The 22,319-nt window shown below is 50.7% G+C and overlaps 1 protein-coding gene and 1 long non-coding RNA gene across 7 annotated transcripts in view; one reads left to right on the plus strand and one right to left on the minus strand.

The window, feature by feature from the left end:
• Window positions 1–4,347: 4,347 nt before the first annotated feature.
• The window catches only part of TTC28 (tetratricopeptide repeat domain 28), an 836,277-nt gene continuing 818,305 nt past the window's right edge, over window positions 4,348–22,319 (minus strand). For 4 of the 5 annotated variants that reach the window (XM_037817391.1, XM_037817394.1, XM_037817393.1 and 1 more), the window contains 8 exons: window positions 19,856–20,576; window positions 18,542–18,666; window positions 17,086–17,317; window positions 16,431–16,507; window positions 14,944–14,967; window positions 13,997–14,126; window positions 11,113–11,220; window positions 4,348–9,727 (listed from right to left, as the gene is read on the minus strand). In XM_037817391.1, coding sequence (XP_037673319.1) covers window positions 8,118–9,727; window positions 11,113–11,220; window positions 13,997–14,126; window positions 14,944–14,967; window positions 16,431–16,507; window positions 17,086–17,317; window positions 18,542–18,666; window positions 19,856–20,576 — 3,027 coding nt within the window. In that variant the 3' untranslated portion in view covers window positions 4,348–8,117. The remainder of the gene's footprint in view (window positions 9,728–11,112; window positions 11,221–13,996; window positions 14,127–14,943; window positions 14,968–16,430; window positions 16,508–17,085; window positions 17,318–18,541; window positions 18,667–19,855; window positions 20,577–22,319) is intronic. The other variant, XM_037817392.1, reaches the window with a different exon arrangement.
• On the plus strand, window positions 13,308–15,771 carry LOC119519641. 2 transcript variants are annotated; one of them, XR_005214058.1, is made up of 3 exons: window positions 13,308–13,576; window positions 14,001–14,145; window positions 15,490–15,771. It is a non-coding gene; the product is annotated as an uncharacterized LOC119519641 (long non-coding RNA). The 2 variants fall into 2 exon arrangements; XR_005214057.1 differs by lacking the exon at window positions 13,308–13,576 and having other exon boundaries at window positions 13,607–14,145.

Consider the following 22,319-nt stretch of genomic DNA (forward strand, 5'->3'; position numbering starts at 1 on the left):
TATTTTTATGTTAGTCCCACCTCCTCTCTGCTTGGGGAGACCTCAGGGTTCCTTTCCTGCTTGCTTCAGGCTTATCTGTGCTTGAAGCTTGTATTCAGCAGTCCAGATTTGTTAATTAAAAGCACAATTGGAGCTTGGTTGAGTTACTTACCCTTGCACCTAGTAGACTGCTTCTTTTTCCCACAGAGGAGTCTTCCAACTCAGCCTGCCACACACTGGGGGCGGGACACCAGCTCTGCAGTTTGGGGGGCTTTACTTACAGTTCTATGCTGTAATCTCAGCCCTCCACCCATTTCAGACTGGTGTACTATGTGTCCCCAGTCACAGATGACCTGCAACAGTTGTTCCAGACTATCTACTAGTTGTTCCTGGCTATTTACTAGTTGCTCTAGAGGCTAACTTAATTCCACATCTCCCTGTGCTGTCATCTTGCCCTGCCTTGATAATGCCCTTTTATGCAGAAAATATTTTAATTTTAATGTTCATTTTATCTGCTTTTTTTTTACTTGTGCTTTGGTGTAAAATCAAAAAGTCAATTGCTTACTACAAGATCCTGAAGAAATTTCCTTATATTTCGTCTAAGGGTGTTATAGTATTAGCTCTTATACTTAGGTCATTGATCCATTTTGAATTAACTTTTGTATATGATGATAGGTAGGGGTCTACATTCATTCTTTTACATGTGGATTTCCAGTTGTCCCAGCATGGTTTGTAGAAGAGACTATTCTTTCCCAATTGAATGGACTTAGCACCCTTATCAAAAATCAACTGACCATAGATGTCTGGATTTATCTCTGGATTTTCAATTCTATTATTTTGCTGTGTATGTGCATCCTTATTCTGCTGTCCTGTTTTCTTTAGTGTAGCTTTATAGTAAGGTTGGAAATCAGGAAATGCAAGTCCTCCAACTTTGTTCTTCTTTTTAAATATTGTTTTAACTATTTGTGGCCCCTGAAATTCTATATGAATTTGAGGATCAGCTTTTCCATTTCCATAAAGAAGGCTACTGGAATTTTGACAGTGGTTGCATTGAATTTGTAGATTGCTTTAGGCATTATTGACATCTTAACAGTGTTAAGTCTTCCAATCCATGAACGTGGGATGTCTTTCCATTTATTTATATCTTTTTAAATTTCTTCTCATTGTTTTGTAGTTTGGGTTACATTTTTTCCTAGGTATTTTATTATTTTAGATGGTGTTATGAAGAATATTGTTTTCTTGATTTCCCTTTCAGATTGGTCATTATTGATGTATAGAAACTCTACTGACTTTTGTACTTTTTGTGTATCCTGCAACTTTGCTGAATTCCTTTATTAATTCTAGTAGCTGTCTTTTAATGCATCCGGATTTTCTACACATAGGGTCATGTAATCTGTGAATAGGATAATTTGACTTCTTCCTTTCCAACTTGGATGACTTGTATTTCTCTTCCCTGATGGCTAGAATTTCTAGCACAGTGTTGAATACGAGTGGTGACAGCAGGCATTCTTCCTTGTCTTGTTCCTGATCTTGGGGCCAAAGCTTTTGAACTTTCACTATTAAGTATGATATTTTCTGTGGGTTTTTCATAAAAGCCTTTTATCATGTAGAGAGAATCTTCTTTTCCTAGTTTATTGAGTGTTATTATCATGAAAGGATGTTCTATTTGTGTTATTTTGGAGGTGGATGAGATGCAAGAAGCTGTGATTATTATTTCAGTTTAATAGTTATTGATTTCTTTCACTTTTCTCTTTCCTCTTGCACCAATTTTTGCATTTTTTTTTTTTACCAAACATTACATTTTTTCTAGAGGTTTATCTAGATTATCTAACATTGGTGTCATTGCTAATAATATTTATCACTCCCTTCTTCTTAAATTGATTATGAAATAGTTCAGACACAGGAAACGGGAGAGTTGCATATCTTAGTGCTTTGTCCTGAAGTCACCTGTCATGCAGAGTCCAGTCCCTTTGCTGTCCCTCCCCCATGTGGTACCACTCACCCTCCTTCATTAGTGGATTATCCTCCCTCATTGCCTGACACCTTAACCACGTATGTGTGTCCAAACCATGAAGTGTTATTTTGCTTTTTACATTTATTGGCATAACATTTTTCATAGTATTTTCTTATTGTCAATCTCTGCTGCATCTTTTGTTGCACCCCCTTCCCTTCCCTTTTATTCTCTCTCTCGCACACGGAGACACACACATGATCAGCCTTCCCAGAGATTAGTCTGTTTTATTTGTCTTTTCAGCAAACATTTGCCCTTCTTAATCTTCTGTATCTTTTTCTTTCATCTAATTTTTCATGTTCCCTTTCTTCTTTTCTATCTGGGTTTGGTATTCTTTTTGTAACATTTTAGGTGGTAGGTGTTTATCGTTTGTTGAGACTTGCTCTGTGGCCTGTACACGGTCTGTTTTCATAAACTATTCCATGTGTGCTCATGAAGAACATGTAGTCACAAAGTCAGAGACCCAATTCTCCGTAATTCTATTTCATAAGCCTGTTTTCTATACCTTCCATATGCATCTTAATTTTTTTTGTCTTCTTGATCTGTCAATTATTTTGAGTAGTGGGTTAAAATCTCCTATTATGATAGTGCATTCTTCCAAACTTGTAGTCCTGTCAATTTTTGGTTTATGAATTTTGAGTCTATATGGTTAGTTGCATATAAATTTAGAGTTTTGCCCTTCTGATAAGTGTTTTTATCACCAGGAAATTGATCTTCTTTGTTTCTAATAGTGCCTTATACTTTAATGTCCATTTTGCCAATCAACTTTTGCTATCAACTCTTTGGGGCCCTTATTTTTCTTTTTAAAACAGTATATAGATTTTAAAGAGCATATGGCATATTGTCAGTCTGTCACTCTGTTTTCAATTAAGTTTTGTGCACTTATATTTACAGTGATTACTGATAATATTTCATCCTTTTTTTATATGTCCTGCTTTTAAAATGGTTTTATTGTCATTTCCTCCTTTTTCTATTCATTTAGATCAACTAAGCTTTTAAAAATATTAACGTATTTCCCCTTCACTAACTGGTTTAGAAGTTACACAAGTTATATCCTCTATTTCTGTTTTGTTAGTGATTTTGCATATTTAACTTACTTTGAAAATAATCTACTCTTTCTTCTCCTCCCAAACAATATTGTGGACTTATAACACTTTCCCTTATTTTGCACATAATTCTCTAATATTTTAATTTTTTATTACTATCCAAATGAGATATTTTTTCACAGAGTCAATCTTTGTTTTGATTTATTCACATTTGCTTAGTCTTTGCTCACTATTCCTTCATTATTCTCAGGTATTTCTATACAGGATTGTTTTCCTTCTGAAATAATTCCTTTGGAAGTTTCTTTAGATATGGGGATCTTGTGGTGATAAACTCTGTTTTTCTGTCTAAATATTTCTTCATCTTGTTCTCTAAATGATACCTTGGTAGGATATTTAATTCCAGATTGACTTTTATTTTCTCTCACCACATTGAAAATTAATCCGTTTTTCTAGATTCCTTTTTTGTTGTTGTTGAAACTGCTGTTCTCATAATTGTGTTGTTCGTTTGTAAGTGGCAGGGCTTGTCTGCGGTGGCGTAGAGGATTTTCTCTTTATTTTTGGTATTCAGCAGTTTAATTACTCAGTGCCTACATATGGTCTTTTCAGTATCCTGTTTAGCATTCATTGTCTTTCCTAAATATGTTATGTCTTTCAACAAGCTGAAAAAAATCTTAGCAGTTAGCCCCTCATTCCCTCTCTGGAGCTCCTTTTGTGGTGTGTGTCCCACCGTCTCAGTGCCTCTGAACCTCTTTTATACTTTCAGACTTTGTCACTGTGCTGCAGTAAGTACTTTCTTCAGAACTATCTTTAATTTATACCATGTTCTGCTTTATCTAATCACAGCTGTCTGATCTGCCTGCTTAGTTGTAAACTCAATAGTTACATATTTTCTTTCTTGACAGTTATTGGTTGTATTCCACTTTTGACACTGTGCAGCTCTGCTGCCGTTTTCTGCCGTCACCTCACTGAGTTCCTGCTCTCCGACCTCTCCAAACCGTGCCTCCTGCCTCCCGCCCGAGGCGTTTGCAGGGTAAAGGAAACGTTACAAGCGATGGTGCCTGGCAGTGAGTGGATGGGGCCCGGGGAGGGCAGGTTCCTGAGGGAGGCAGCCCAGTGACGGCGGGGGAGTGGGCGGGCAGGTGCCCAGCAGGCCTGCGGCGGGGGCGACTCACGGGGGCTGTGAGCATATGTAAGAGGGTAAAACTCCAGGCAGAGATATGCGCCCGTTAATGGCACACGATCACTCCCTGTACTGAACAGAAACCTGCTAAGTGAGGACCATGTAAAGGAAGGGATTCAACGACACAGCACTTAAAACCCAGGGAACTCATGCTTTAATAGACACTGAAGTCACAAAGGAAGAAGGCCAAGTGCCTAAGCAATCTCAATAAAAATATGAAGTTCTTTTTACATGGTAAATTTCATAATATAAAAAGTTTTAATGCTGTCTGGAAACTGTGTAATTTATAAAAAAAAAAAAAAAAAGTCCGTGTAGGCTACAGCAGCCTGACGCCGCCCCCAGCCGCGAGCTGCCGCGAGGGGAGGGCGCGACGGGCGCCCTCACGGGGGCATCTCGGGAGGCTCCGGCACAAACGAGGGCCCAGTTCACAAAGCACACATACAATCAATTCAGCTAAAACAACAACTATGTGAACGGAAGTTTCACAATGTTCACTTTTTGCCTACGTAATAAAAGTAAACCAGATTATTGTGTGTATTTTTTCCAACCTGAATTGAAACAGACAGCGCTACCCTTCTCCTTGTGGGTCTGCAGGTGTGTGTCCGGGAGGCCGTGGGACAGGCCCTGCCCTGGGCTGGCCGCAGGCATCACCTCGTCCGGAGACTCGCTTTGGGGACAGATGGGGACAGGGAAAGGACAGTGTGAGCAGCCTGGCTCCAGCTGAAGCCCAGTGGGTATAAGTGGGGACTATTTAGTTTTTTAAATGGGATCCATATCAGTGTGAATCAAAATAAACGTTTAACAAGCTAATTTTTTCTTGGCGTTTTGACTTAGTTAAAATTTCCAAAGTAATTGAGTAGTTGGCTTGGTGGGAACTAAGAGTCTGCTGCCTTGCTCGACGGTCACGCCAAGCTTTCTGCAAGAGGGAGGTTTTATTGCCTGTACTCAGTGTATTTGCATCTGATGGAGTCGAGTAGGCAGGGCAGTTCAGGTTCCTGAGCTGGAAAATAAACATATCCAATGCTTTCTTCAATTGGGAAAGAAAAATGTATGTAAATTTTACCCACATCCATTCACTCCTTCCAAGTGAGGCAAAAAGCCAGGGGTTTGTGTGGGAGTCACTTGTTCCTTTGTCCACACGGGCCCACACATGTTCAGGGCTCCCGTGCATGCCAATTAATCTCATCCACAGTGGGACACTCACTTTCCCTAGATTGTAGAAACAAAACGTTATTCCAATTGTGTTTTCTCTCTTCTATACCAGATGTCGGCAGATTTGCTCTTAAAGGCCCAGATATTAAATATTTTAGGCTTTGCAGACCAAGAGGTAAATTAAGACTACTATGTAGGTACTTATAACTAGTGTATGTGTGGGGGGGAGTGGCTGACCAGATTTAGCCTATGGGCCATAGTTTGCCAACCCCTCATCTTTGCAAATTATACAACCTCACATTAATTTTAAGTGCATTCTTTTTTCAGTGTAGCCTTAACATTCACTTTGATTTTATGATTTTATATGCATTTCACTTGCATAGAAACACTGGGAAGGACACTCAGTAAAGATAAAGAATGATTTTTAGATTGGGTCTATTATTTCATCATTTTTGTTTCTCCCTTCTTATTGAAGCTTGTATCTAGGACAAAAAAAAAAATCACAAATATCATTGTGGCTCCTCAGTATGAAAACTAGAACCGCAGTGGACTTAGGACTAAAACTAGGCTAGAGTCCACGAGTCTTCCTAACAGGCTTGACCAGCCCAAGGTGATGAGGCCACGGGACACTGTCAGGGTGATGGCGGGCGAACCCTAGAATGACGACATGGGATCACACCACTTGTCCCCACTGGGGGCGAGCACAGACCCACGCCTTTACCTGGGGCGCCACGGCACTTGGGAAAAGGCTGCGAGATTTGCTGAGAAAGGGGCAGCTTAACTATCAACATGTGGAGTCAGAATTTACTTTGAGGTTTATTATTCTATGGCTGAGAACCCGATTTTGCCATCTAAATGCACTGTGCTATAAATTTGGCTTTCATGTGCTACCCTGGTACTTTTATTACCATTTATTTTTTCCATGCTAACGTAAAATGGCATCCTCAAAATTGCGTGCTTCTTTATAATGTATTTCTCTTCTAATGTTGGGGTCGGTATTAGAATGTGACATTTTTATTGTTTGCTTTCATCAACATGGCCGTGGGGTTAATGCAAAAACCTCTCTGGATAGCTGAGGAGACAAACACAAGTTGGATAAATATGATCCCTTTCACCCTTCAGAGCAGTACACTGAGGAACACAGATGAAGTGGTCAGTGTGTGTGGAAAGTGGGATCCACCCGAGGCCAAAACCCGCCTCCATGTCTTGCGCCCACTGCCCTCCTGCACCGCCCTGTCACGGGGCCCGGGCTGGCGGGACAGCCTTTGTGTGGTCTCCATCCCAGTGAGGATGGTGGAATTATCTCCAACTAAACTGAGTAGTAATATGATTTTCAGCATTTCATGTCTTTACTAAAATAAATAAATGGTTATTCCTAAGTAGACTTCCCTTTTCTCATCCCAGCTGGCAACACTGTCACAGTGGTAGGAAAAGTTTGCTTTCCCTGTTTAGCAGTAATTTGTGTATATCCCAGCAAAGGCCACACCTGCTTCTTGGGACATGGACACTGAAACCGTCTGTGGTACACGGAGGGGCTCGTCCTTCATTCAGCAGGAGCAGGAGAGGCTGGGCACAGCGAAGATGAGGCTCGGCGGGCATTGCACGGCACAGGAGGGTGCCGGGACTGTGTGACGTGGCAGTGGACTGAGACAGAAGAGACTCGAGAGGCCTGCAGACAGGGACAGAGACTACAAGCACACAGCTAATAAAAGGGAATAGGAGCTGGAAGGCTAGATTCTGGTTAAATCTAGTTAGCCATGGATGTATTATTAATTTTGCTTGTAAAGAAACTGCATAATTTCAACTTTTCCCCTAAACTTGATAGTTATTGATGACTATTCAAAATTTGACATTTTAAAAAACTTTTTGAGCTTTTAAAAATAATAGTTATAAATGCAAAGTACTATTGATAATAAAACCAAGTTGTTTATCCACGTACAAAAAAGGTCAATAATGTTTAAAAGCACAAGTTGCATTTAAAATCACAATTGCATAGTTCTAAAATGCCTGGTTAAGAGTTACATAAATTTTTTAAGAAAATTCAAGTTTGGTTGACTGTGGGGCCCAAAAGGACATGTGTAGAGATCGATGGAGCTGAGAAGAGTTCAGGGTGGCAGCACTGTTTCATCCTGAATTATTGCATTGTTATTATGATGTTACAATACTGTGAGACCAAAATTGCTACAATTTAATTACAAATCATAGGCATTTTGAAAACCATTATTCTGGTTTTGGCTAATATAACACTATCACGTGGATTCCAACGTAGAGAGATTTTTATATATACCAGCCCCAACCAGTACCTGAAAGCCTTAAGAAAAAAAGCTCTATTTGTATTTTTGCGTATAAAAGGTACTGCATATATACCTCTTAGCAAAATGTGTGCTCCCTTTCCTCTCCCCACCTCAGGAACATGACCATTTTTGTACAAAAATCCTATTGAAGAATCACAGCAAAGGTGAAAAGGTGGGGAGGTCAAAGGTAAACATTTGGTGCAGTGGGCGGACAGTTCCATGAGCCTCCTGTACCGACCCCATGTGGTGACTCTGGCCCAGGGTCCTGGCAGAGGAGCTCTCGGCATGTGCTGGGCCGTGTTTGGACGAGGTGATGCCCGTGCCAGGAGGGTCGCTGTCCTGAGGAGGTGCAGTGGCTGCGTGGGACCTGTGCATTCAGACAAGGCGCGTAGGCAGAAGTGACTATGAGATCCCCTCCGTGGGCTGCTGCACTTGGCCGCGGTATAAAAGGTACTTTAGCATTTGGAGGAAGGGAAAAATCTTCCTGGGGACAGAAACTTGTAGCCGTTTCCAGAAGGAAGTCTCAAAGGGCGCGTGGGAGCCGCAGCAGGAGGGCTGGTGGACTGTGGCAGTGCACTCAGCCTGGTGGTCTCCGTGCGCCAATGTCCATTGGGTGGATTTTTGTGTGGCATTTCAGGCTGTGGCAAAGAAAGCTCCTTAAGTTCAAGCTTATCTCCTCCTTCCTCCTTCTTGTGCCGAGGTGACAAATGTAATAGGCTGAGGACATCTCTTTTGGAAGTCATCGTTCCAGGGGTCCCACGGAATATTTTCATTGGTCCTGTGGGATGCTGGGGTGTGCTCTGCCAAAACATCTTGAGGTTGTGGATAGCCTGCACCTTCTCATCGATGTCTGCCATTTTCAGTTTGTCTATGTCGGGCGCGTCAGCAGGACTTGAGCGCGCGGACCCAGCGGAAGAGTAGGAGAGAGCTGGGGACGGGGCACTGCCAGCAGGAGACGGAAGCCCTGAGCTCGGGGACTTGGAAATGTGGGCGCTGTACGGAGAGCTCGGGTACTTCAGTTTACAGAGGGGCTGGTCAGTCAGGGAGGCCTGGGAGTCGGAGCCAGGCGATGGGCGGCCGCTGTGCTGGCTTGGGCTGGCCTTGGTGGGCGTCTCCGAGGCGGTGGGGCTGCTGTATCCAGAACTCACCTTGGGGAGGGACGAGCTTCTAGCTGGAGGCTTTGGTTTAACAGGGACTGGGGACTCCTGGCCCCGCTGGTGGGAGAGGATGGGCCTGCTGAATGCGCTCGTCTCGGACGCTCTGAAGACAGAGGTGCTGCTGGGGGCAGAGGCGCCCTCTTCGGAGCTGTTAGTCTTGCTCACTTGGCTGCCGCTCCTCTGAAGACGCTCCACTGCCATGAGGTGACTCTGCGTCTCCTCTAGAATTTTCTGGGCCAGCTCCTGTGGATCAAGCTTTGGGTTGCTCTCTTCTTGGGATTTCACGGTACTGTCTGTTTCGGTGCTGGACTGGTCCGATTCTCCCGTATCTGAACTTGCTAGTTTTCCAACCTTCTGGAAAGGTGAGTTTGGGCTGGGAATCAGAGTCATTTTAACAGGAGAGTTTGGAGTGCTTATGCTCCCCTTGGAGCTCACTGAAACTTTAACTCCTCCAGCTGCCCCCACTCGGGACTGCTTGTGGTCTGGTGAGAACTGTGTTTTCCTGTTTTCTTGGTAGGTTGCCAGAGGCTCAGTGCTGATGATGGAGAACCCCTCATACTCCTCCTCGTCTTTGCTGCCTGTGGCGCGGGCCTGGGGGGACATCTGGCTCCGAGGCAGGGTGGACCTCTGCGGGGGAGCGTTTTTCGACTGGTCGTGGTCCTGCCGTCCTCTGGGGCCCCCACCTTCTAAGCCACCCTCGGGCTTGGACACGAAGCTCATGGAGGAGGCGATGGAGCTCAGACTGTACACGGAGATGGCGTCCGAGGCGATGCTGTCTGGACCGGTGGGCGAGAAGGGCGGGTGCTGGTAGCCCGAGGGCAGGGCGTTCGAGACGGACTGCGCGGAAGCCAGGGACTCCAGTGAGGACGAGCTGTCGAGGCTGAGGCGCTTGGGCAGCTCGGTAGAATCTGAGCACAAAAACACAAGTGCCCAAGGGGCTGTTAGAATTCTACCTGGTTTTGATTTTTATTTCAAAATCACAAGCATCCTTATATGCATAGAAGCTAGCAAAGAGTTATAGAAGTGTTACTTAGAAACTATTTGAATTAATCTTATAATTCTGAATAACACAGTCCTGTTGGGAAAAGAAGTAAATCTGACATAGGACAAAACCACCCTAGCAGAGCTCACGGCCCCTCGTGCCTCAGGCCTCCTCCCGGCCCCCTCTGCTCTTGCGGCGCAGGGTCAGCAGGGAGACCCCGGGTCACCTTCCCCCTTCTGTGGCTGCCGTGCTCCTGGGGCCAGCCCTCTGCTGGGTCCCACCCTAACCCCTGCTCGCACCCAGCCCACCATCCCTTCCAGCCACAGCCACGGCTCCGCTCTGCGTTCCGGGAAACCTCCCAGGAGTTGTCTACACTTGCTCTGTCTCTGTGCTGCCTCTTCTCTCACTCTCTCTCACCCATCCCCTCAGGCTTTTGTGCCCTGCTTGGTGGGACTGGCCTCAGCTGACCACTCCACTGCCTTCCCAGGCTCCGCCTCATCTTTCTGACCCCTGAACCCCGGAGCACCCAGGATACTTCCTCCTCCCATCCTGACCTTCAAGCTCTCCCTGGGGATTCTGTCCACATTTGTGTCTCCACCCTGGCCTCTCCTTGAACTCCAAACTCATCTAAACTACTGCCTAGATAGTTGTCTAATGGATGTTTCAAAATGGAACGAGTCTAAGACTGAACTCAAACCCATTCTTCCTGCCACGTTCCCAGTCTCAGCAGAAGGCAGTTCCCTTCCATGGGCTGTTCCAAAAAACATGGGATTCCTTTGGACCCTCTCTTTCTGTCACATCACACATCCTTCAGCAGAGCCCGTTGGTTCTGCCTTCAGACCGTAACCACGTGCCAGGCAGCACCCACCCTTCCACAGCGGACAGCACGGTCCCACAAGAGCACCAGGGAAACCAGGGCTGCCCTCCTGGCACCTCGCAGTTGACGCCCAGGCCCACGGGACCCGGTGCCTGCTCCTGCCAGACCCCTGGCCCCTCTCTCCTCATTCAGCTCAGCAGAGGGACGGGTGCGTGGTGCCCCCTCGCTCTCTTGTCAGCTCCTGACCTACTTCAGTTTTTTTCACAACACTTGTCATCTCACAGATGTTATGTATATTATTTTTTCTTGTCTGTCTCCCCCTACTGATCATTACTTCCATGAGAGCAGGGAGCATTTGTTCACTGCTCTAGAATAGTCCTAACGTGCACAAAAAAAGTTGATTCATTTTCCCCCCTTCTCAAAACGTCACCAGGCAGGATGGTGCCTCTGTGCGGGGCCACCTGGGGGTAGCGTAGGTGCTGAGGGGCCCTTACCGAAGAGGGACAGCAGGGACTGGAGTGCAAAGTGCATGGCCCGCCGACTGGCTTGCTTTCCAGTTTTCAGAATTACTTCTTCCTGACCAACTTCACAGAGATCAAAACCTGGAGGAAGAAAGCATAAAAACATCTGTTTTCTTAAGAAAGATTCCATACCGTGAAAATGGTTAGAGCTGTAGGGTCCCGTGCACTGTGACTGGCGTGCCCTCCTGCCCGGGCCCCTCGCTCCGCCCACTGCAGGTGCTTGTCCCCCACACATCCGGACGCCGAATGGTGGGGAGGAGGGCCCTGCTCTCAGCCCGATCAGCGGGGGCCCACGGTGCTCTGGCCACCTCTCCCGTATCATCCACACGCCTGGGCTCTTTGTCTTTCTGTGCAGGCAGCTCTCACCTCCAGGCTCTCCTTGGCCCCTTTCCTACCCTCAGACAGGGCCTTTGAGAGCTGAAGTCCAGACTTACCAAGGCTCATTAATGCTGTCATTTCCCCTCCCACAGAACAGCAGATACATGACTGAAGAACTGGCCATGTCATTTGGGAAGGTGGAAGCTTCTCCAGGACAAGAATGATGTCTTCCTAAAGCTTAGGGTTTGCCACCTTGGGCCTTCACAGCTGCCCAGCACTTAGTGATGAAGAATCTGCTCTTTGGGAGGGAGCGCCCTTCAGGGATTGAGCCACTGCAGCGGCACCCAGCAAATACACCTCACCAGGACAAGCTCAGGAGGAAGAGGCCAACTCCAGAGCCATGGCCATGGGCTGGGCCCACAAATAGGGCGCACCCGCAGGACCTGTCTTCAGCATTGACAGTCTCTACCCAGTGCCCTCAGCGAATTGCTGAGCACCGCTGGACACGGGCAAGATGCTTGAGCGAAAGCTCCAGGGGCCAAGCCCCCAGAGCACCACACCCCCTCCTCTGGCCTCACAGGTCAGTGGATCAGTGGTCCACTAAGACACAGGGCCCACTCTCATCAGCCCTCAGCACGTGGGGCATCTCCTGACTGAGCGTGCTCACCACAGGAGAAATTATATGGATATATAAAATACATTATTTTATTTTTCCTAAAGGATTCTATTACTGGGCTGAATGCCATCATTCCCTTTGGAATTAGGGTCACTCAAGGAGCCATTCAGCATTCTGGTTGCTGTGGGAAGAGCTTTCCTCTCTGAACTGGAAAGTAAACAATCTTTGAAAGCAAAGAAATGGGAAGGTATCATCCTCTGAGAACTCAGCACTTGACAACAAATGACTAATAGTAACATAAACATAATGATTCAGTCAGAATCCTCCACTGTCACCACTGAGGCCTCCCTCGTCTGGGTGGGAGTGGGTGGGCCTGCGGCCTGGGAAGGGCGTGTTCTCTGAGCCCAGGCCCGGCTCACCGCCACAGCTCTGTTCACTGGAAGGATTTAAAAGACTGAGTGTCAGTGGAATTTGGAAAGTTCAGAAAAGTGTAGGGACGTCAGTGAAAATCACCCACAATCCCAACACCAGAGAAAGCTAGTGTAAGATGTTGTTGGGTTCCCTTCTGGAAAACCATCTTGGGTGTGGACCTGGCATGTCTCACTCTGGCCTCCAGTTGTTAATGACTCTATTTATTTAGATCCTCAGGAAAAAAGCAAGTAGTGCAAATGACAGAGGACAACTCCAAGAGGATTTGGAGCCCACAGGGCTGTGCAGGCCCCCTTCAAGAGACATGGATGTTCTGGAAACAAATGGAGCCACTGTGAGTTGAGGCAGTTTAGGACCAGTCATCCACAAAATAAGTTAGAGGAGATGGTCTGGCACTCAACAGCCAGGCTTTACAAGCGGGGACAAAACGTCCTTGGTAAGGACTCACTGCCCCAGCACCTCAGATGGCTGGTCCCTGTGCGGGCTGAGTTGGACCCTGACATCTTTCTAAGGCTCTCCCCTTCCCTCAGGCTAAAATCCAAAATGTTCCTGCAGCCCTGCAGGCTCTCCTGCTCCTGGGCTCCCTTGCCCCAGCTCCCTGGGCCTCCGGGCCGTCGTGCCCTCTGCCTGGATCATCCTGCCACAAACATCACATGCTCTCTGCAGCCCACCCTGGCCACTGGGTCAAGACTGCAATCTGCTCCCAGCCCCCACCCCTCCAGCCACCCCTGACTCTGCTCTGTTGGCCACATGGCTTCTTCACATTCTCTGGTGTCCCCCTTAGGTAATGCCTGTGCTATGTTAGCTCATCTTCCTCTTAGGATGTAAGGAGGGTGGGGATTTTGTCTTTTGCTCATTAAAAATTTGTTGAGTCAATGCTTCCCAAACAAGTCACACACACACACACACACACACACACACGAGTGGGGCAGGAGAAGCATCTCACAGCCTGTGGTGAGTAAACAGCGGTTACATAGGGAGTGAGCTCAGCTGCGTCACCCCATTGAGGAAGGTTTCCTGGATTGAGCAAGGATTCTGCTACGTGCCATTCAAGATGCCTGGGCCAAATCAAAGGTGATTTCAATGGTATTTCTTTCTGCCAGTTTCCAATAGCCAATGATAGAGACCACCACTGAAACCATTATTCTATGAGTATAATTTTAAGTTTTCTCTAGCTCTTAATCAGGGCTTGACCCCCCAAAATACTGGAATCTACCAGATTCATATTAAGATAATGAGAAAAAACAAGGGAGATTAAATTATAGCCTAGGGGAACTGGGACAAAGCTGGAGAGTCATTTGGGAATCCTGGGAAAGCATCAGAATCTCTGTTAGGTATTTTTAAATAAAAAAAATACCTAAGAAAACAGTGAGATAAGACCTAAGAGTCTATCACTCTACCCAACAAAAGCCAGGAGATAAGTAAATAAGTAAGTAAGTAAAAAAATAAATAGGAACTAAAAATCCCGACTGAATCAAGGACGCTTTGTCCTACCTAGAGCTGCCAGGAACTCGTGACATCCTGGGAGCCGCCACAGCTGGACACTGATGGAGACCTGGATGGGAGCCGACGCAAAATCCTGCTCCTTCTCGCCAGCCTGGAGCTGGACCAGCACCTGGTGGAGCTGAGCAAGGCAGACAGACGTGAGCACTCTCCTCCCAGTGCCTGCTTCCCCCGTGACCTTCCTCGGGATTGTCCCCAAGTTACTCTCAGGCCTCCTGCTACTGTCATCACTAATTCCGTCACCCTGCACGTGCATGGACAGCATCTGAAACCCTTCAAGTCCTTCCTTCCTACTGCTTGTTATCCTCACTTTGGGGAGGGTCAAGGGGCAGTGGGGTCAGAGCGGCCAGGAGGTGAGGTGCCCGGGGCTGGGCTGGCCTCACGCAGGCAGGGGCCGGGAGCAGGGGAGGGGGCCCAGGGAGAGACGGCGGGTATGAGACTGGCCACCTCCTGCTCTCTTTCTTTTAAACTCATCTTTATGATCTTGAGGTAAATGGTGAAGAGGAATCCAGCATAGTTTAGTGCCTGAGAACTTGGGGAAAAACCCATGTCCCCAGCTCGGGTGGCCCTGGCAGATTCTGTCAGTCTGTGAGCTCTACCTAGCTCTCCGTGCAGGCTCATGCCGCAGTGCTTGCTCAAGTCGGTTCTGCCCCTGCTGCTCGCGTGGAATTGGAGAGGTCAAATCAGGAGCACAGAAGGGTGAAGCAGGAAAGGGGGAGCCCGAGCAGAGGACGGGGAGAGTCCACCAGTGCGGCAGCCCTGGCATCCCCAGCCTGAGCTCCACAGCCCAGAGTGGCTGTTGGCACATTCCTGCGTCTCCACTACAGACGGACATGAAGCCAACGGCACGCGCACACCGCGTTCACAGCACCGCCAGCTCAGGGTGTGGGGGGTGAGGGGCTCACCTGGTGGCAGTTGCTACTTAGAGTGGTACTCACCATTCCAACCATATTTTTAACAGCCTTCGGCCAGCAGATTATAAGAAAAAGAAAGAAAAAGAGAGAGAAAGAAGAGTTTAGACTCAAGCACAGGTTGTTAATGCAACACGAGCTGACCACCGCTTTAGGAAGCGCCGCACCAGGCCCGCGGCTCTGACCGGGAGGGGAGAGGAGTGAGAATCAGCAGGGACGCGACAGGAGCACGCACAGCCAGGCTAGGCCAGACGCTCTAGGGGCAAGGGGCTCAAGGCCGGGTTCAGCCGGGCCCTGCCCTTCTGCGAATGGAGGAGAGCAGGGCAGGCCGGGCCTCGAGCGGAGAAGGGCACCACGGGGGCGTCTATATGCCGCTCTGTAAACTGAAGCCCGTGGTTCCAGAGCAATCCAGGAATCTGCCAACCCCTGCAGGCAGACGCTTCCCTGGGGCCTGGCAGTGTATCAGGTGGAAAGTCCCTGTGCTCCCACCAAAAGCAAGAAATCAAGCAACTGGCTGTTTGGTTTGGACCCAGCCCTGCCCTGCAATGTAATTCTAGCTCTCTTTTTCTGCAGAGCTCAGATTTCCAGCCCTCCTGGGTTCAAGATGTTTGGATATGCTTTGTTCTGGAAGTGTCTTCCTGATGTTATTCAAAAAGCCGACATAACACACTGACTACAAAGTGAGTGGGAGCTCAGTGGAGGGGCAGTCGCTGAGTGGAGCCACGTTTCCCAAACCCCTGGTCGAGGAGGGCCGGGGGAGCCACTCTAGGTTCAGAGGTTCCTCTGCGGGGGAGCAGTGGTATTTCCACATAGAAAATTCTCTGCCTGAAATAAAGCCTGCAGACATATCTTTAATAACAACGTATGTTATTTTTTCAAATGATTACACTCTGAGATAACCAGAGAAGGCTGCCTGCTCTGTGTCCTTCGGGGCTGCTGCCCCACCAGAAGCCCCCCTGGCATGGGCCAGCCCCAAGGGAGGCAGGGGAAGGGCAGTGGGCACAGGGTGCTCCAAGGGCAGTGGGAAGGGCCTGTGTTACAGTAAGAGGAAAACATTCTCCAAATTCCTGAATCAGATTTACATTCTTCAAAAAGAAACACGGTTTTCAAAGCCACGAAGCAATGTGAGGATTCTGTCTTCCTGAGAGGTGACTCTGCCCACTGCTGTCTCTCACTGTCCCTTGGCCACCTGTGGCGGCCCTGACGGGCTGGTGCTGCCCCTGCTCACACAGGGAGGTGGCTGTGATGCTTGTCATTCAGCTGAACAAGCTGGCAGCTGGGGGATGATGGCAGGGCCCCCCCAGCACCCTCAGGTGCTCAGTGAGACCTTGCCCCTTTGTGCTCAGCACAGTCTGTTACTCCCAGCCCTCACCTTTGCCTCCTGGTTCACAGGCTGAAAGTGGACATGCCACTGCGTCACTTGCAGGTTCCTCTTTAGGACCTGATCACCAATGTCTTTCCCAATGGGTACAGCCCTCAGCCCTGTGCCCCAGCAGTCCTGGCTCAAGACTTACCCGGCTGATGAGCTGCTCGCCTGTCTCAGAAGCAGTGATGAGTTTACAGAGGGCTTGAAGGGCAGGGTTGGGCAAACCTAAACCAGGACAAAGGGGGCAGGGCATTACCCAGAGGGCCTCTGGACCCCCAGTCCCACCTTCCCAGGGAAAGTGCCGGACATGCTTGGTACTGGTGGCGCTCGAGAGCTCAGGCCTGGCAGACGAGTGCTTCCTGTCTGGCCAGGAGAGCCTGTGGTCTCTAAGAAAGGCAAGTCAGGGATGGGACCAGCCCTGGCCCTGCTGTCGCCTCCAGGTGGGTGGTCACACTCCTAAGACCCCATCCCGGTCTCTTGGTGGCACCCCCACTGTACCGAGCACAAAAGGCAGCCCTGAAGGTCTGTTCCCCATGCCCTGGGGACAGCCACACAGCTCTGTTGGAGCCACGGCTGCGATCACGATGTTCCTGGCAGCTGGTGTTCACCCAGGATCACCTCCCGTCATCTGGGACCCCAGCCCCTCCCGCTGCTGCTCTCCAAGCCGCAGCTGTGATGCATCAATGATCGGGTGGCGGCCGTGCCCGACTCCCTGCCATTTCTCAGGACTAGCTCCCCCTCCTTGTGAATGTGGGGCCCACGGTGCCAACCATGCTGGCCGTCCCGGGGCCGCCCGCGCTTACCCAGCAGGGCCTGGAGGGTGGAGCTGCACTGCTGCAGCCGGTCGCCCGGGTCGGAGGTCGGGAAGAAGACGGCTGCAGGCAGGCCGCTGGCCGGGGGGTCCAGCCGGAAGCCCACAGCAGTGAGGAGGGCCTGCCAGCCGGGGATGCCCCCCACCTTGTTCTCCACACTCTGCTGGGACGTGTACATGGCGTTGCGCTGCCCATTCTGGATGCGCTGCAGGGACTTCTCCACCTGGTGGGGGAGGACGTGGGAAGGCGTGAGGCGCCGCTCTGCCCATAGGCTCAGGTCACAGGGGACCCCACCCCGTGGGAAGCCGTGCAGGGCTGAGGACCGCTGCCTCCAGCAGGCCGTGTGGTGGGTCCCTTCACCAGAGGGTGTGGCCTGGGAGAGAGCCTGTGCCCTGGGGAGTCCCTGCCTCCCGCTCCAGGCACTGCTACTGAAGGCCCAGAAGTGACGTGTCTGCAAACCAACCTCAGGCCAGGGCTCCCACCACTGTAGGACCCACTCTCAGATCCCTGGGTGGGCAGCACCCTCTTCCCATTCCCCAACTCCTCCCTCTCCCTCAGCAGGGGCTCTGGACCCCTGCCCCCACCCCAGAAGCACCCTCCTGGCTCCCGGGGCCTAAAGCAGGGTGTGGCACAGGCGGGCTGGGGTCATCGGGTCGCTGCTCAGCCTCTGACAGCACTCCCTGGGGGGCCTCAGGCCCCACGTGAGGAGCCCAAGGGTAAGAGTCATCTGAGATGTCACCTGAGGCTTTTTTGACACTAAAACTGGAGTGCCATGGGCTCTGTTGTCACAGGCAGGAGGAGGTGGGCCTCACTCCTAGCAGCTGTGAGGAAATGCCAGGAATGGGCATTCCTGGCAGGACAGATGACCAGCCAGCTGCTGTCCCTTGGTTGGAAGGGCCCCGGAGCCACACTGCCCATGGGGCCGAGGGGTACCAAGAGGCACTTGGAAGGAGGTAGGGGCAGTGAACTTGACCCCCTGGCCCCACAGCCTCCACAAGAGAAAGCCAAGACAAGAGAAAACCCTTAAATGTGCCTGAGGGGCCTCGAGGCAGCACGGGGGCAACCAGCCAGGGGCCTGGGGAGAAGAAAGCTGAACTGGTGGAGGGCAGTTCAGTCACCTAAGAAAAGTGGTCTAGGGGCTGCAGCCAGGAAGGACGGCAACTTTGGGGGCTGACGGGGACCTTAGTGGAGACAGCAGGACTGGCGTGTGGGCCCCACGGGGCAAGTGTGGCTCCGGGGCATGTTCCCCTCCCGGGCTCACTCAGGGCCCCATGCAGACTGCTGTGTTGGGGTGTGTGACACCCACAGGCTCGCCCGTGATGTCGGGGTGGCCCAGTCACAACATCCTCTCGCCGCCTCATGCCTCCTGGTGCCAGGGCTCCCTCCGGCTCGCCCCTCCCCTCCGTGCACTTTCAGCAGCCCCAGGGGGGCTGAGTGAGAGGCTCACCAGGTGCAGCAGCACCCGCAGGGCGTCCCGTGCGTGCTCTGGGTGCTGCAGGATCTCTGCGAGGGCCTGGCCGACCAGGGACGAGGGGCTGTGCAGCTTGACGTCGCTTCCGATGAGCACGAACCCTGCGGGGTGCCGCACAGGGAGCACCTCAGACACCTTCCCCATCTCAGCGGGGCACTGGGAGGCCCTGGACCCCGGTCCCCTCCCCAGACCCCCACCCCATTCCCCAGGCCCCTGCCAGCCCCCCAGCCCGGCTGGTTGCAGCTCATCTCTGTCTCACGGTTAACCCACCCGGACGGAGAGCAGTGGGAACAACTAACCGGCTGCGTGGCAGTTTGGGGTCTCTTTGGCCCCTCCCTTTTAAGAGTCAGTGTTGCTCAACTGTTGAGGTAAGTGGAGACGCTGCCCCACCGGGCCCCTCTCTGCTTGGAGTCCCCAGGCCGGGGCTGGCATGGCGGGTCCCTGACACTCGTTCTGCTCGTTCCTGGGCCCTGAGAGAGGGACAGCCGGGGCCCAGGTGCACCCGCGGGGGCCGGGTGGGGGCAGCGGGGAGGAGGGATGAGGTTGCGGGGCCTGGGTGGGTCAAGAGCAGTGGGTCCCCATCCCGCCTTCCTCCTGCCTTCCTCCCGCCCAGGGTCTCGGGGCCTGGGGAGAAGGCCCGTGGGACTGACCTGCCTCTGAGGAAGGGGGAAATGGTTTTCTAAGAGAGTGAGATGAGGCTCTTATCAGAGTAACGAAACAGCACCATTAAAAAATGCTTTCCCAGCACAAAGTTGTGACTTTTGTGTCTGTCAATGGAACCAAACAGGGCCTCTTTTCAAAAACATCACATCTATAAGCACACTGGGGAGTCGGGATGGGGGCCCCACAGAGGGCAGAGGGGCCCTTTCAGGAGCGGCAGCCAAGCACAGGGCCGGTTCTTGGACCCTGTGGCACCACCGTCACCAGGCCCCTGCTCCTGCGGAAGGCACTGAGCTTTAGAGAGGGCGAGAAACTTGCCTCAGGCCACAGAGCCAGGACATGGAGTCCGACCAACCCGTGTCCCAGTCCCCAACCGGGGTCTTCCCGCCACGTCACTCTTTTCCACGGTCCCGGGATTTTAAATGTGGGCGCCATAAAACAGGTCATCCAGAGGGATAAATTTTACAGGCATCTTCGGGGGCAAACTATTCTGCTGCTCTCTGGTCAAAATGACTATATGAATACCATAGTATTAAAAAACGGATTTGGAGGGAGTTAAGAATCACGGCAAACACGGCTCTTCCTGGATCTTCCCGTGGCCGCCTTCCCTGGGCCCCCACCTGCCCCTACCTGCCCAGTTGGAGGGGTGGGCGAAGGGCTTGCTGCTCTGCACGGACTTCATGGCCTCGCCCAGGGCGGCACTGGCCTTCAGCCCGTTCAGCAGGGACGAGTAGAAGGCGTGGATGAACATCTTGGAGGCGGCCACCGGCACGGGCCACAGGGACACGAGCACGCACTGCGCGCCGGCAGCCAGGAAGGCCCGCGTCAGTGCAATGACCCCGTCGGCCGTGACCTTGCTGCTGGACTCCTGCGAGGAGCCAAGGACCACCAGCTTCACGGGCAGCCGCAGGTCCAGCACGTCCGCGGCCGTGAGCAGCAGCTCCTGCAGGGGCGGGCAGTCCGAGATGCTCTCCACGTCACTGGCATCATCCTGCACCCGCAGGGACTCGGGGATCATGTAGGGGTGGCCGAAGGAGCTCTTGCTGCTGGCTGGGTTGCCGTCCACACTGGGCGTGAGGACCAAGGCCGAGAGCTTCCAAGAGATGTGGGTGGCGAAGTGGACGCACTCGGCCTGGGTCAGGGCGCTCATGACCCGCTCCTTGGTGGCCACGCTGCCCACCAGGGGCTGGCAGCCCAGCAGCTCGGACACCATGTAGGCCTCCTCCTCGGCCGACGGCATGGGCCCCCACAGCCACCTGTCCATCACCGCGGCCGGGAGCTTGGGGTTGCCGACGACGGCCGCCATGGAGGTGCAGCTGGGGTATATGGGCGGACTCCTCCTCAGGTGGGCCTGGGGTGGGGTGGGGGACACAAGCAGACGCCCATCAGCCACGTGGCCCCCACAGACCCCATGCACGCTGTCAGTCTTTTTGACACAGATGTGTGATTTAGAGAACCACGTGCTGTGCTGAGCTCTTGAGAATGACCAGGACTGGATGACGTGTGGGAGACTTCCTGATTGTGGCGACCCTGGGGCTGGCTGAGGTGACGAGATACGTAGGAGGGAGGCTGTGGGGCCCGATTGGCCCTTTCTGTCCCTCACTCCCACATACCCCTCTGTGTTGCCCCTAAATAAGGGGAAAACCCACTCCAGATAAATCAGGGGTTTCCAGGAGTGACTTTGTTTAAATTGTGCAAAAAGCAGATCAATCTCCAGTGAGACCAAGTCAAATTAAGTCCTTCAGGGACTCTATGTACTGGAAAGATCATCGATCCCTCTCTCTTCACAGACTTCAAAATACAAACATCACTGAATTATAAAACCAGCATAAAAAAGTCCAACAAACTTTTGATTTTTCCCCCATGAGGACTTGTGATGCTTTTTGGAAAACATCAAGTATCAACTTATTTCAAAACTGCAGTTTTGGTGGCTCTGTTTGGTGGTGCTTCATGCTGTGCTGTCAGGGGACGGGTTGTTTCCAAATCCCTGGCTAAGCTGGCAAACGACTCACTGTCATCAAGAGAGGAACCACTTGCATAAGAAGGTGAGGTCTGGCCCGAGGTGCCTGTCGCTGGGCAGCCCAGCGTCAGATGTGGCCAGCGCCCCCCACATCTGGGATTCACAGTCAGCCATGGCAACTCAAGTGAAAATGATTTCTTTTGCTTTGAACTGATTCTGTCTCATGAGACAGGGAAGGTTCAGCAACAAAAACAGCCAAACCTTGAGAGATTCCAAATGGAGTCGAGAGGTCACTCTGGTGGACATTCTTATGTACTATATAGATAACACCTCTTAGGCTTTAATGTATTGGAATAGCTAGAAGTAAATACCTGAAACTACCAAACTCCAACCCAGCAGTCTGGACTCCTGAAGACAATTACATAATAATGTAGATTACAAGGGGTGACAGTGTGATTGTGAAGACCTTGTGGATCACACCCCCTTTAGCTAGTGTATGGATGAGTGGAGGAATGGGGATAAAAACTAAAGGACAAATGGGGTGGGATGGGGGGATGATTTGGGTGTTCTTTTTTCACTTTTATTTTTTATTCTTGTTCTGGTTCTTTCTGATGTAAGGAAAATGTTCAGAGATAGACTGTGGTGATGAACGCATAACTATGTTATCATACTGTGGACAGTGGATTGTATATCATGGATGATTGTATGGTGTGTGAATGCATTTCAATAAAACTGGATTTAATAAAAAAAATAAAATAAAATAAAATAAACTGAAAAACAAACAAACAAACAAAAACAGCCAAACCTAAGATTTCTAAAAATCCACAAGACAGAACCCAACCCCGTTAGAAGCAGCCAATGACTCACATGAACAACCAGGCCAGGCGGGTCCGTGTGGCGCCTCACGTGGGGCCTAGAGCCCAGCTCCGAGCCCAGCTCACCCCCCCGGCGGCTGCCTGAGGCCCACTCTGCCAGCCGTGGGAGATTACAGACAGACGGGGTCTGGGGCACAGTGGGCAGCTCAAGTGCATCTTAAGGTTGGAAGTCTGTGTTCTTCGTGGTAAAGCTTATTCTTTTCCTGTGGCTGGGGCAGGAGGGATTGTTGCAAGTGGAGCGCCAGTGGGTGGGAGTCTC

The sequence above is a fragment of the Choloepus didactylus genome, chromosome 23 (assembly GCF_015220235.1).
Source record: "Choloepus didactylus isolate mChoDid1 chromosome 23, mChoDid1.pri, whole genome shotgun sequence".
Lineage (NCBI taxonomy): Eukaryota > Metazoa > Chordata > Mammalia > Pilosa > Megalonychidae > Choloepus > Choloepus didactylus.